At 39.8% G+C, this 15,620-nt stretch overlaps 1 protein-coding gene across 1 annotated transcript; it reads left to right on the forward strand.

The window, feature by feature from the left end:
* Positions 1 to 97: 97 nt before the first annotated feature.
* On the forward strand, positions 98 to 12,815 carry LOC144662433 (glycogen synthase kinase-3 beta-like). The gene is made up of 9 exons (XM_078523234.1): positions 98 to 513; positions 645 to 838; positions 962 to 1,045; positions 7,398 to 7,508; positions 7,996 to 8,126; positions 8,982 to 9,088; positions 9,526 to 9,719; positions 11,118 to 11,304; positions 11,741 to 12,815. The coding sequence occupies exons 1-9, from the start codon at positions 435 to 437 to the stop codon at positions 11,896 to 11,898; spliced, it is 1,245 nt and encodes a 414-aa protein (XP_078379360.1). The 5' UTR covers positions 98 to 434; the 3' UTR covers positions 11,899 to 12,815.
* The last annotated feature ends 2,805 nt before the right edge of the window (positions 12,816 to 15,620 follow it).

Below are 15,620 nucleotides of genomic sequence, written 5' to 3' on the forward strand. Positions count from 1 at the left end.
GCCCAAAATACGTCAAGACTTCGGAAGGCGTCGCCATTACTTCGGATTGTTTCGTCACCGTTGCCATTGGCTAACAAATTGAACAAACTTCGTTGGGGGCCCCCTAAACAGCACATGCCCGCAGTAGCAAGCGCCATTGTGAATTTTGAGTGTCACTTGCCTTTGGCTCTTTTTCCGTTGCTTAAAACGGCTGTTGTTGTACTTGGAGCTATTTGATCGGCGGTCTGGCATCATCTACGGGAACTCCTGAAGCAAATAACAAATAATTTGGCCCTAAATGACCGGAGAATCTTGCAGTTTCAGGACCATTCCCACTTATCACTTGTCGGCGTAAGGTGGCTTGAAAGCAACTCTCCATGTTGAATATAAGCTGACGACGGAGATGTAATGGTCCGGTGATCCTTCGGGTTCATCTAATCGGAGATTTTTTAATCATGAGCGGCAGACCCAGAACAACGTCGCTTGCCGAATCTAAGTCACATCCGCCGAATTTTGGAGGAGTAAAAATAAGTCGTGAGTATAGACTTCACATCACATATCCTAATATTCAAGGTGTTTGGGGGTAGAAAACCGCTAGTATTCCATCCTGGAAAAGCGTAATAAATTTCTTTTGGGCAAATATGTTTTTGCTGTTCGTGTTGTAGGCGATAAAGATGGAAGCAAAGTCACAACAGTCGTGGCAACTACAGGTTCACTGCCTGATCGGACGCAAGAGATCAGTTATACTGACACGAAAGTTATTGGGAATGGCTCTTTTGGAGTTGTGTATCAAGCAAGGATGTGCGATTCCACTGAGCTTGTAGCGATAAAGAAAGTGTTACAAGACAAACGATTTAAGGTAAATATAGTTCGTTTGCTGCCTTTCTACCGCAGGATGTGTATACGAATCAATATTTCTTACGTATTTGCCGTCATAAAATGCCGAAATTCACCTCGATAATGGGAACATTTTTCCTTTCAGAATCGTGAGTTGCAAATCATGAGAAAATTAGACCACTGCAATATCGTCAGGTTACGATGGTTCTTTTATTCCAGTGGAGAAAAGGTTAGTAACTTCTTTTCTATTATTGAGCAAGACGAGGTGTTTTTCTCGGGCTAGATATCCATGGTTGAATATCTTGATGTTTTGCATTTAGTGAAATGTAACCGGGTCGTCTTCGCCGGTCATATCGTGTCGTTTGCTGTACGTAAGACTTGAATTTAGCCGCCTACGTGGGAGTAAGAACATTGATTGCTTTAAATCACTAAAACTAGCATTCTATTCACATAAGTTTTAACATATTATATATCTAGACAACGGACCATACTATTGTATTAACGACACGAAGGCAGGATCGAACAAAGCGTCGTTTAAAATTTATTTCTTTTTCAGAATGTACACTCCCTCGAGGCGAAAACAAGTTTGCTTTTTCAAAACCACACTTCTGTTACCACCAAGACACGAATAAGCAAGCTTTCAGTTTTTCTTTGGTACCAAAGTCCGTTTTCAAGAATTTTTTAACTTCATATTTTATGGAATTAGCTGTTTACTTTTCTACTGTATCATACCGGCTTCTTTTTACAACCTAGAATCCTTGCTTGAATTTTTTTTTTGGAAGCGTGATCTGGGACACCGTTTTGCCGGAAAAATCATCACCTCCACAACTGTATTCCGGCTACCGGCTGCTTGTTTATAACTTTATCACGGATGGGTTTGCAATTATATTTCCTTTGCAACAACTGTTTGATTGAATATTAATTTATGGGTCTATGAAAAAAAGTTCTTTGGCGTCGAGCCTGTGTAGTTTTCGTCCATATTAATTTTAATATTTGACGGTCTGTTCGCTGTTCAGTGCAGCCGGTTTCATGAATTTTCAAGATGATGAAAAAATAATTTAAATCTTTACACTCGAAGAAATCAGGAAGAGAGAAAACTTCAAAATAAATGTGGTTTTGAATTTAACTTAATGTAAAAATGTTGACGTTGCAAGTTGACAAGCCAAATTTCATGTTTTTTTGTGTCAATTTCTAAGAACAGGGACAACAGGTTTTTCTGTTTTTCTGTCCAATTCTCTTTGATGTAGATGTTATTCTAAGCTTAGTTTAAAAGTATTCAGTTTATAAAAATGCATATGAAATGCATTTTTTATTTACTAAAATACAGTTTATTTTAAATGTGAGTCTGAATTTAAATATTTTGTGGGCCATCAACATCAGTTTGTGTACTGGATCTACCTGCAAAGTTCAACCCAACACTAAAACATTTGTCCCTTTTATTTTTCTGTATTGACAAAAAACTTGTTCAAGAATAAACCTGTTAACATGAAAACTACAGTGTAGGAAAAACGACAGAATGTTATTTAGACATGAATGGCTGTCATGTTTTGTGTAGCAATACATTAACTTGCACCAGTTCTTGATCTGAAAAAAAAAGCATTAATGACCAGTTAAGTCATCTTTAAGACACAACAATCTTTTTATTGGGTACATGTATTTTGACAATAAAATAATTTTTATAGCGTAGGATTATGCGCTTGGCTTTAAAAGAAAGAAGAAAGCTTCATTTCATATACGTGGCCCACTAAGATAGTTGACAGCTAATATTTCATCGAGGAGAATACTTTAAGAAGTTTTACCCACTAAGATACTTGATAGCTAATATTTCATTGAGGAGTATACTATAAGAAGTTAAACCAGTTTGCCTGTTTAATATTGTCCTAGATGCTTTATTATTACCGGTATATCATGTTTCAACATGATATTTACTATAAGACAAAGCCTGTCCATGTTTTTACTCATATGGAACCTCCAGTTGGTACTTTTCTGTTCGTGCATGTAACCCACAAATTGGCATTGCTTGACAAGTACTTTGACGTAACTTGTTATGCCTTATAGACAGTTCTTGTGGGTGCATTTAAAAACGATCTTGGTGGTTTCACCTGAAGGCAGGTAGTGCCATATCTCTGATACCTATCTACATGTATATATGCACAAGCAGCAAGCGGTAGATGACTTTATCTGAGTTTTTGTCAGTCATGGATTATTTTTAGACAGTTGGCTACGTACCGCTCACTCAGAGGTTGTTGAGAGCCCTTAAAGTGCATATAAAGCGAAAATTTTTTAATGCTTATTTTTAAGGAGGCTCGATGTAGTTTTTTTAGCCGAAGGGTGGTGTTTTGAAAATTAAAATTAACTAGGAAGCCAATGTTCGATTTTTGCCAAAATAAACCATAATGATAAATATGACCAAGTTTTAATTTTTTACCCATCACGTCAAAGGTTGCCATAGCAACCATTGACGTTTTCTTTTGTTCTCAAACAAGCTTGATTTTCTCGAAATCTAGATTGACTCTTGGTATTCATTTTTTGATATGTTCAAATATAGTAGATTTACTACCTGTACACAAAATTTTAGGAAAATCAGTGAGAGCGTTTTAGAGTAAATCAAGAATGTAGTTTTTAATATTTTCTTATAATTTCCTACAACGGCAGTCGATATATTTTAACAAATTAAAGCAAAAAGTCTTTCGCTGTTAGTTAGATGGTCTTTGATGGTGTAATTATTTATATTTCAGTGAGTAATGTGCTATAATACGAAACAATTTTAAAGCGCCTATTTTACATTAAAACCTGGTGTTTTTCTGAAAATTTCATTCTTGATTTACTTGAAAACGCTTTTACAGATTTTTCTAAAAGTTCCGTCATCAGTTAGTCAATCTACTAAACTTTAACATATCAAAAAATAAACACAGAGAAGACGAGAAACTCATCGTTCATGTAAAAAGTATGTGTGCGTTACTTTTCAAAACAACCACCCCCACCGGCCCCTTAGTTACTCTTGAAAACTGACTGAAAAGAAAAGAAAATATGACGATTTTACAACCCCAAAAAGTTGCAGCATTTGGCCATGCGGACACGGCCAAAATACCACGTGATCTCAGCTCGGACGCGGGATTGTTGATTCACTCCAAAGCATCAGAATGGGGAAGGGCAAAACCTACACGAAGAGGGGGAGATACTGCGGCAGGTGGCCCGAACAACGAGAGTTGTCGAAACACAACGTACTCCGGGTGTCACAATGCACCAATGGAGAATTACAAAATGCAGGGCCATTTTTGAAGCGATATAATTCGGTGGCTCGGCGGCTCGACGGCTCAGTAGTCGCGTTAAGTGTTTAAAGAACGAGTAAGGTATATAATTCGGTGGCTCAGCGGCTCGACGGCTCGGAAGTCGCGTTAAGTGTTTAAAGAAGAGTAAGGTATAATGGCGGCTCGGCGCTCGGAGTCGCGTTGTGTTTAAAGAACAAGTAGGGTTATTCGCTGGCTCGACGGTTGGAAGTCACGAAGTGTTTAAAGAACGAGTAAGGATATAATTCATGTTAAGAATAGTGTTATGTTTAAAGTAAAACTATCGAGCTTCAGAGAGAGATGATCAGTTCTCAATTTACGATCTCTCCATTTTGTCAATTTTCGATCGCCTTATGTTCTATAATTATTGTGAAAATTATTGCTTGCTCTAATTTGAAATTTTGGGTCAGGTAATAAATCTGATCTATACAACACAATACCGACGCGTCGAAACGCGAAGAATACATGTGTGCATACTGAAGAGCAGATCAAACGAGTTACCTGGGTCGGTTCTTTCATAACGTGAAGCCAACACCGTTCGCGAAAGCCCGTCTTCGTCTATTTCATCGTCCTCTTCGTCTTGATCATCATCTTCGTCTTCTCCCGCGAGTGGCGCCGTAAGGGGCAAACCGGCACAAACTATATTGTACCTTCTTCATCTGTTTCTTTTACTCTCTTCGCTACTGAAGAGTCGTAAGTCCGCCCATCACACAGCTCCGACACCCCAGCGCACTGTAAACAAAACCCGCAACCCTACCACCAAGGTTACTTCACAGCCAGGACGCAAAACCGACCCAGTCTCCGGACATTTTTTGACAGAAAAACAGTATTTTATACCCACAAAATTCGCCTCTTTTTCAGTAAAATTTAATGTTTACAGTGTTATATACAACGAAGAACTAAAAACGACAGAAAAAAAATGCTCATATGCACTAAACCAACAGAAGAGAAATCTAACTTGTTTGCCTTATATCTCATTAAACTGAACTAAATTTAAATGAGAACCATGCACCTACCCTGGCGAAGAAATGATGGTGCTTTAACCCCTTCCTACCAGAGCCAAACACACTAAGCAACCGGTGGCCATGAATAATGAGATTCCAATTTGGCTAAGTGGCATCCAGAAAGATAAAGTACACCTAGGTGAGCATAAAAATGAATTTCTCTCCTTCCGCATTCTCTCACTGACAGGCCCGACAGCTCCCGGCGAACTGACCATTGATGGAGGCCGACGATCGAGGCTTCTCTCGCCATCTTCTCGCAAATTCGGAGGGGAAGTAGTGCCAGACCCTCAACAACAGGGAGAAAAGGACGCGAACAACCAGGCTTCAGTGATGTCTTTGGTGAGGACGAAATACGTCCTCGGCGGGTGACAACAGAGGGGACGATATATACGTCCTTGGTAGGCAAGGGGTTAAGGGGGAATGGGTGGGTTAGTTTAAGTACAAAGCAGGAATGCATGTAAAGTTGCTTACTCAATGAAATGAATCGCTCATGCTGAAAGGAAGACTGCCATTCTCATGTCACCATTCTTTGTCAGATTTGTTGTCATGTTTAAATAAACTAGCCTACAGGATGGGTAGTTCCCTTGTATGTCAAGATTCAAGCTCCTCGCACTTTATGAGAATCCTGAAAAATCACTAGTCCTTCATGTGTACTGTAGGTTGTAAATTACATTTTTGCTCATTTACATGTTGCCGACGATCAAACATGATGGCTGCTGACATCAAACAAAAAAAGAGTGTGATTTATCTGATTATAATTGATGAACAATCTGCTAGCATGAGGGCAATCCAATTATTTCTGCTTATTGATTATGAAATCTTCACTGATTCCTAACACAAGTGGTATTGGTACTATGCTTTAAACAAATATGTGACTTGTACAACATTGTATCACAACAACAATCAATGTATTCACGATCAAGCTTAATACCCAACTATATTAATAATAAAATAGAATTGCAGTCTCATGCTAGCACACCACATCTTCCTACCCCTATTACCCCCATAAGTTAAGGTAGTGGAATAGTGAAGTTTAAGTAATGGTTTGATGTTTGCCCTGCGAAGCAAGAATGAGACGTGAACAAGAAGTATAACAAGCAAGTTCTGTTGATCTAACAATGGAGGAAATACATTGTATGTTTGTGTAAATAAAAAAATGTATTTTCACTTCAGTTTTAGCCTTTTGAATTGAAATTTTTGACCAAAATTGCCTCAACAGAGTTTACTGCTTGCCTTTCAACTGATCTTAAATGTTAAATTGCCAAATTTTTCACTTAAACTCAATTAGTTGAAGTACAGTAAATCCTGGTGGGAAATCTTCCAAATTTTTCTTTGTTGCTGTTTCTTTCCCACTTTTGGTTTTGATTTTTGTTGTTGTTGTGATTGTATCAACCCACTGTGGTTTTCAACAGGCACCTTTTGCAGTCAGGGTTATTCCAGATCCACCACAACAACTCTGCCATATGCATTTGATTATTGCTTTTGTTGTCATAAAAAGTTTTGAATGTTAGATAAGAATATTTTTGTAGCAAATGCATTAATTAGCTTTCACATGTATAATAGAGGGACTTGTAATAAAATTAATTGGGTGATTACCGATAAGAATTTATCTTGATTGAGCAATTTTGTTGTGGTAAACCAGTGCTTTCCTTGCCAGCTGGTAAATTGGAAAATTTTCCACCTGTAAACAGCTTAGTTCTTCAACAGTTGCAAGTTAAAATTTTGTGACACTTTTAGTCACAGATGTCACCACCATCCACCCCACTGGTGATAGGAGTGAACTAAGTAAATAAAATCACTTTATATTTGCCACAAACTCAGCATTTATTATAGAGGGGGTGAATAGGTTCACAGATTGACGATTTGGCATTAAAAAAGCGCTTGGATTGTTGATTTTTGCAGTACATTGAGCAGATTCCTGGATTTCTAAAACACAGCGGATTGCAAATTAGCTAAGAGTTTTGGCCCAGATTTTGGACTCTTTTTATGCCAGGAAGTTCAGATTGTGGATGCTAAACGAATCTCAGATCACTTTGGTCGGTCTTCGTTCAGTTTGTTGGTGGAATTGTCACAAAAACAGGCAATGAAATGAAATTTCTTAAAAAATTGGCAGTGAAACTATTCCACACACAGTTTTCAAGTAATATGGATTCAGATTTGAACGAAAATAGTGGCGGATTGACCCATTGACCTGGAAGTAAAACTGTTCTGAGACATCTCAATTCGTTACAACAGATATATCAAATGAATTAATGAAGTAATGCCCTGTTTTTTATCTATTTTTCAGAAAGAGGAGATCTATTTAAATCTGGTTCTTGATTTTGTTCCGGAGACTGTTTATAGAGTAGCAAGACACTACAGTAAAGCAAAGCAAACCATCCCCATATTGTATATTAAGGTAAGCCAGACGAAGGTTGTCTTAGAGAAATGTGATGGTGTTTTTTTAACAAGTTCAACATAAGCTAATTTTATGTTTAAATTTCAATGCCCATTTTAGCAAAAGGTTTGTTTTAAAGCTCTAAATGGTGTATTACTGTTTGCAGTTTGTGTGTTTCTGTTACTGGTGAGATTAAATTTTCTAACTAATTGTGTTGCAGCAGTTGCCCAACACAAAAATGAAAACTTAGCTTGAATAAATGAATAAAGTCTTGAAGATACAAGAAAAGCTGTTAAAATAGCAGTGAATTTTTGCAGGATGAGCACAAGCAAAACTAGCAATATGTACATGTAAAGCGTGGTAGAACTCAATACAAGGCAATTTTGCTTTGTATCTTATTGGTGCAAAAAAGAACTTGTTTCATTGTCAGTGATGTTCTGTCTGCAAATGTTGACGATTCTTCTGCAGACTTTGACCCCTAACCTTTCTACTGTATTTTTGTTATCAGCTCTACATGTATCAGATGTTTCGTTCCCTGGCTTACATCCACTCTGTTGGTATATGCCACCGTGACATCAAACCACAGAATTTACTACTTGATCCGGAAACTGCTGTGTTGAAGTTGTGTGATTTTGGCAGGTAAGAAGATGGTTTAGACATCATTTAACTTAACTCAAATATTTGTCTGTCACTGACTATATCAAACGAAACAACGAAACTCAGACCGCGAGAACTCGGCTCCTCGGGAAAAAGCCAACGGCACACGGAACATATGCGGTGCGAGAGTGCCACGAACCGCGACGGCGGCGCGACGGGAACTAATGTCACACAGCGAGATGTCGGGATGCAATGCCCCGGGCCAGAGAAGCCGCCCAGGAGAGCTGTGAAGTCCCCAGCCACGGGGCCGATCGGTGGAACCGGCGTGTTGGGCCACGAGGCCACTGCCGGCAGGCAGGGCCCTGCCGCCGACCACACTGAAGACCGCGGGTGCCGGAGCGCGAGACGAGACGCCACCAGGAACGCGGAGAGCCACGGACGGAGACGAAAGGTGGACGTGTGGGTGGAAGTGTCGCTGGGGCGGATGGCGTGGCCGCAGTGTGAAAAAGCTCGCGCAGGGCGCGCGCATGTGGGGAGACCCGCCCGGACCGGAGCGGACGGAGGCCGAAGACCCGCAGACGGAACGGAAAAGTCAGTGACAGACAAATGAGATGTCCTGACTGCAACTTCAGTATCGTTTATCTTAATTTGTGTGACCATTTAAAGTAATTGTGTGTATTCTCCAGAGAGCTATCATTTTAGTTTTGACTAGTTGTACTTAAAGTTTGACAACAGAAATAGGTCACAGATTTCAACATAGCCTCCACTTTTAGTTACTGTTTTTCGGCCATTTGCCAGTGATCTCCATTGCAGTTCTAGTCAAAACAGTGCTACTGGCTTCTTATGACAGCCCTGGCTCAGTGGGTGAAATTCATGGTTTGTTTTGTTTTGTTTCAGTGCTAAGGTGTTAGTGAAAGGAGAGCCAAATGTTTCCTACATTTGTTCAAGATATTACCGTGCACCAGAACTCATATTTGGAGCAACAGACTACACGCCTGATATTGGTAATTAAACTCCACAATAAATCCTCTATCTTTTCTTGTCTCCGAGACTCTGTTGTTAATTTCCTTGTGTAGATCTTGGCAAATTGCACTCTTACAAGTTATAAGTAGTTCTTTAGCTGGTAATGTTAAATTTTTAATAGAGCATGGTCAAGATACAAAAACAGTGATAACGGCAATTTGAAATAATAAATAAATAGTTTGATTTAAAAGAAGGAGAAAATGTTGCACTTTTCTTGTCATTTTGTATCTGTTTGATGGTTGATGGAACAAATATCTTCTTTAATGTGTAGATAGGAAGTGTTGTAAGCAGTAACAAATACTCACAATTTTTGCAGAAGTTCAGTTTGTTAGGAGTGTAATTTAAGCTATTAAAACAGTTCCACTGTTTATTTTTAAGTAGATAGCCAATGTTGAAGTTGTTGTTGTTGTTTTTTTAGATGTCTGGTCTGCGGGCTGTGTATTGGCAGAACTTCTCCTTGGACAGCCCATCTTTCCTGGGGCAAGTGGCGTTGATCAGCTTGTGGAAATAATTAAAGTGTTAGGTACTCCAACAAGGGAACAGATCAAGGAAATGAACCCACACTACACAGAGTTTAAATTTCCACAGATTAAACCTCATCCATGGAGCAAGGTAGAACTAAACTTGCTCAGTTTGAACATTGAATCTGTCCTGAAAATTATATGCTATGCAGCTATTTGTATTTGTATTTTTTCCTCCACTTCAGTGTTTTAGGAAGTAAACTACAATTATTAGTTAATCTTTCAAGATGTGATCCCAGGGGGGGGGGGGTACTCCGGTGTAAATGAGGGGATGATGGAAGGATTTTTAGGGTTGAAATTTTCGATTCCGGGATTTTTGGGTTGGAAAAATTGTAAGTATTTTTGGGTGACTGATTTAAATAGGGGAATTTTTTGGGAAGAAAACGAACTAAATTGCCTTGGTGCTGCCTTTGGCGTATTTATGGTATGATGAATAAACAATCACAAGCGTTCAATTTTTATGATTTTCTTCGTGTTATGTTATTGCCCCTCCTGGCAATTAAGGGGTAATTTGACAAGGGATATTTTTGGGGGTATTTTTGGTACAGGGATTGGGAATGTCGGAAGACTAGGGATTTTGGGTCCTGAGTTTTGCCTCCATTCGATCATCCCCGTCTTTACAAGCCAGAGTACCCCCCTGGGGATGTGATACATTTCTTTTAGTGATGCTTTTGAAAATGTAATGGTAAATTAGTGTTTTACGTTGAGCAGGGTTGAAGCGCATTGGTGAGAGCACTCACCTCCCACTTAATGTGGCCCGGGTTGGATTCCTTGGCCCAGTGTCATACATGGGTTGAGTTTGTTGTTGGCCCTCCTCCTTGCTCCCAGGGTGTTTATTCAAGTTTTCCAGTTTTCCTCCTTCCCTGAAAACAAACAATTCTAAATTCCAGTTTGATTGGGAACAGTGGATGAAGAGCCACTCTGTGGAAATGCCACTGCAGATTCCCATTTTATTCATTTAGAACCTTTTGACAGGGTAAGGTAGGTATGAGCTGTGCAGTAAGTGCTGTTATATCAAGGCAGTAGCGTCCACCTGGCAATATGCTTTCTTTATTGTCATACTTAAAGTAAAGTAAAGTCTGTCTCCAAGCAATGAGGCCCTCGCCGGGCTTTCCCGTTTCCGTGTTTGTTTTTTTTTCCCCCTGGCCGCCCCCCCTCCCTTTTGGGGGGGGACAAACCCAACCCCCCCCCCCCCCTCAACATTTTTTGCCCTCAATTATCTTACAAATTCACTGGGTAAACTTCTTGTTCATTTTCAGTTGTCCCAGAGTATGCGAACAAGGGAAACCATTTGTGCATTGCTCTACAAGACGATTATTTCTCTGAAATCTTGATTAACATGTGGTAGAGCTGTACTGTGGGACCCATGTTGATCAGTGACATGTCCGATTCTATGGTAGAAGTCTTAACATTTTCAGTGTGTTTTTTACTAAACACCATTCAGGGCATTCTTTTAGAACTTTAAACAAGGACAAATTTTTAATTACAGGTGTTCAGACCCAAGACTCCACCAGAAGCAATTAACCTGTGTAGCAGATTACTGGAGTACACGCCGTCAACAAGACTCATACCGGTGGAATCCTGTGCACACTGTTTCTTTGATGAACTCCGTGATCCCAGTACAAAACTTCCAAATGGACGTGATCTGCCTCCACTTTTTAATTTCACACCGCAAGGTAATTAGTGCTTCAATAAATTCAATGTTGATGTTTTTATTTAGTAAAATATACTTGGAAGGTAATTGGTGACTGTCTTTTAATTAATTTCTTGTTTTGAAAATGCTTCATTAGAGAGGTTAAGCTTGACGTTATACAGCAAATGCGAGCTTGCCTTTTGTTTTGCTACCTTTTTATCCAATTCAAATAAAATTAATCCCTCATGAAAATAGGGACAAAATCCCTCATTCACAACAAACAAAAAACTTCTCATTTCCGCATACGAATGCCAAACAGCAGATGACAGAAGTAGAATTTTTGTCATTTGCGGGAAAAATAAACGTCATGCTTAACCTCCCTATTATCTTGTATTGACGCTGGTGATTAGCCTCAAGTTGCTCTCTCAGCAAGCAACTAGCATTTGTCTAATATGAGGTTTTGTCATCTTCCTTTGCAGAGCTCTCAGTCAAACCCTCACTTAATTCGACCCTTATCCCCCCTCATGTGCAGAGGAATTCTGGAGGGGCTGGCACTAGTGGCTCAGGGACCTCGTCAAGTACAGGTCCTGCAGTTGTCGACGGAGCGGTGGCTTCAGTGTCCACAGGTGGCTCCTGAATGAGAACTATCAATTATTATTATTAATATAAACTGTCCATAGAGCCTACACTGAAGTTAATCCTTGTAAAAATGAGCACAATTGTTATTGGTTTTTTTGTAAATAGCATTGAAATCAAGTTGATAATGGAGATGTTTTGTGTGTATTTTGAGAGTGCACAGGGTTGCCATTCTGCTTGAAGTCTTAACTTTTACTTTCTGAAACTCGTGTACAAATCATGCCTAATCAACTTGTGTAGGTTAGATTAAAGTACAGTATTTAAAGGTGTTTGCAAGTAAAGCCAGCGATAAGAACTAAAAAAGAACTTCCACGCAGTATCATTGTGCTATTTATTTCAGGAGCAATTTTAGGTACCCTTTCTTACATTTGTCGCGTTCTTTTTAGCTGGGGCTGGCTTTGTTTGCAGACTTCATTAAAGTTTGTGCTCTGTTTTTAGGAATAAAAAAGGTGCTGTTTTATTTTGCAATGTATATGAACTCTTCCAAAACAAGAAATTTTTAAGGACACTGCACTTCAAATGTGCATTTCAATAATGTTAATACACTTTTGTACGTAAAATAGTGAGGCACCATAAATTAGTGACGGTAAATCATTTACGGGGGATTAAAATTTGAACAAATCCTATTAGGCATCAGCGTGGTACTGAATACTGTATTTATACTGACGGTACCATAATTAATATTTAAATAATGTAAAATACGTTTCTCATACCTTGTGCCAAAGGCCATTTCCCCGCATGGCTGTAGAAAGAGCTTCATTTGTCACATTTGAGTCTGTATAAAATTTTATGGGCTTGTAAATTTAAGCAATTTTATGTTTTCTTCTTTTATGTGTAAAATTTATAATCTACTCTTGTACACATACTTGTGACTATTCTGCCAAGATAAAATATGAAAGTATTGCTGTCAAGAATGAATCAGTGTTACTTGCAGTGATATTTGTTATTGTTAAGCCCCATTCTCGTCCCCAGAGCGGCTTGTCCCTCTAAGTCTGCGAAGCCTGTGCTCCAGAAACAAGTGGTTCTGGGGACACATGAGTTAATTGGCTAGATTTTAATCAACCATTGGGAAACCAATACAAAAGGTTCAACCGGTTGTACAATCTCTGGTACAAATTCAGCCAATCAAAACGTGTCCCCAGAGCCACTTGTTCCTCGTGTACAGGCTTCACCGGCTAAGAGGGACAAGCGGCTCTTGCGAGGAGAACGCTTAAGCCCCTTTTCGCTTGGTTGGGAACAATGTCTTGGGACTCATGGCTACCATCACTAAGCAACCACGACCATTCAGAGTATGCTGCCTTTCGACACCAACTTCATAGACGCCATTTGGGGTTTGTCGACAAGGTCATTGCCTTGAACACATTGGATTATGTAACGTTTAACGCTGGAAAGTTCAATGTAAAAAACTAAACGTTTCGGCAGTGCTGCCTTCATCAGTAGCAGTAGTAAAAAAAATTTCGTTTTTTAAGGTCATTGCCTTGCCATGCCTGCGTGAAGTTATAAAAGTCAGAGCTTCTCTCGACATGATGAGTATCAATAAGTCTTAAATAATTCACATCTTACGCATGCGCTAATAGGTGCTTCAAGTCTTCAGTCAATCTCATCCCAGGGTCCGCGCGACCCTTTCCACCGGAACGGAAACAATGTGTCCCCATACATGACGTACCTACCTCGACTTTTCCCGACTGCTGGTAAAGGGGAACGTGGGCTCTGGGAGAACAACAGCATTTAACATAAGATTTTAACGTCAACAAGACCCCTTCGTGACACAGGGTTGCGCAATCATATACGGGGGGTGGGGGGGGGGGTGAAAATTGGTGAAAGCAAATAGCTGTATTAAAGAAAAGAAGACTAAACACCCCAAATACATTATTCCTCCAAGAAGCTCGACGAAGCTTAATCTCCAGGCTCTGGTTGTTCAAAGGCTGGATAACGCTATCCAGTGGACAGTGTAGTATGTTTTATCAACACTTATCCACTGGACAGTGATTTATCCTGTGGAAAGCGCTATCCACCCTTTAAACAGCTATCCTGAAGGTTTGCTGATTAATAAAATTAACTGCTTTTGTTGCTCAACAAAAGTTGCGTTATATTGTAGCGTGAAATTCGCAACTCGTGAGCACGGTGAATCGCTGTCTTGTTTATACCCCTTGGTAAAGGATGCTAAAGATTTCTGTTTTATTTTTCTGTTTCATAAACAGTTTGGGTTTCTAAAACAGCATTTCACACAAGCTAGAATCTTGTCACAAAAGCAGCAAGTAGAATGTCTTTGTGAGAACGTTTTCGCGGGTTTGTCATAGCCCCAAACACTTAACCTACAATAAGGCGTTCTCTTTCCTCCCGCGGCGAAAAAAAATAACGCCTGATGGCAGGTTAGTTCCCACTTGTAAAATACGCATAACACAAGTGAAATAAGCATAAGCGCAAGCAATGTGTCTTTTCCTTGTGCTTATGTGCTTAGAGCGGTTTTCACTTGAGTGTCGAAAGTAAATTGCGTTTGCTTTGGTTTTGCATTGCTACGCTTAGTGATTGGCTTAAAAATCTCGCGCCACTTTCTCAGCCAATCAGAACTAAAACCAAAACCAATCGTGACTCGCTCGCGCACGTTTTCCCGCGCTTCGTGTCGGCTACATGTATTTGCTTCGAGTTTTGATTGGTTCACTGGATTGTCTATGTTCTTTGTGATTGGCCAGAGTAATTACTATGGTTTTGGTTTTACGACACTCAATTGAAAACTGCTCTATGCTTGTGCTCAATTCATCTCGCTACATACTAGCATGTGCTTGACTCTCAAGTGTGAACCAGGCTTAATCCGCCAGAACCAGAAGATATTCTTCCACATGAATGCAGAAAATCACCACATATCCTCGTGTCACGTGTCTAGACAAGTGACGCGAGGCAAAAATGTTTTTTTCTAGGGCTATAACGGCCACGCCCAGATTGATCTCCCATTGGCGGCTAAAATTTTCTGACAAGCTATGATCCCCGTTCCCCCGGGGGGGGGGGCTACTCAAAAATGTTTTGTACAGGAAGGCTCCACCCCAAGGTCCAACCCCTTACCCTTTTAAATACCATTTTGACAGAAAAAGGCACCCCTTTTGTATACCTTTTACTGAAAAAAGGTACCCCTTTCATATACCGAAAAGACACGTCATATGCCTAGAACAGGAAGTCTTGATGACATTTTTATGTAAATTTAACTGATACCTCTATAAGGTGCGTCTGTTCGAAATATTTTAATTGAAGGCCCTTTTAAATACCTAAATAAGCGATATCCTTACCCTTTCATATACCTTTACTTGTGAAATGCCTACCCTTTTATATTACCCTGAAGCATGAAAAAGGTACCCCTTTCGGGCGGAGCCTCCCCGTATAGGCCAATATAGGGAGTCCCCCCCCCGGGCCCGTTCCATTCATACGGGAGGCTCCAGAAGTTGGTGGATTGGGTTAATTTTGAAAATGAAAGCGATTTTTGGGAAAAAGGAGGAGGATATCAGAATAGAAAGTAAGGTTCCAGAGTTATCAGAGTTATCATTAGGGTGCACGTGACTCTAGAACCGCTCCAGGGAATTTTTTTTAACTTTGCAAAAAGTTGTATCTTTGCATGCTGATCATTACTCAATAATAAAAATAGGGGTCACCAAGCTCGTTTTTGAGTTATAAGCACTTGTTCAGCGCTGATTGGACATCTGCTTGATATCATTATTATAGCAGCAACTGATA

This window comes from Oculina patagonica, chromosome 8 (genome assembly GCF_052425735.1).
Source record: "Oculina patagonica isolate OP01 chromosome 8, crgOcupat, whole genome shotgun sequence".
Classification (NCBI taxonomy): domain Eukaryota; kingdom Metazoa; phylum Cnidaria; class Anthozoa; order Scleractinia; family Oculinidae; genus Oculina; species Oculina patagonica.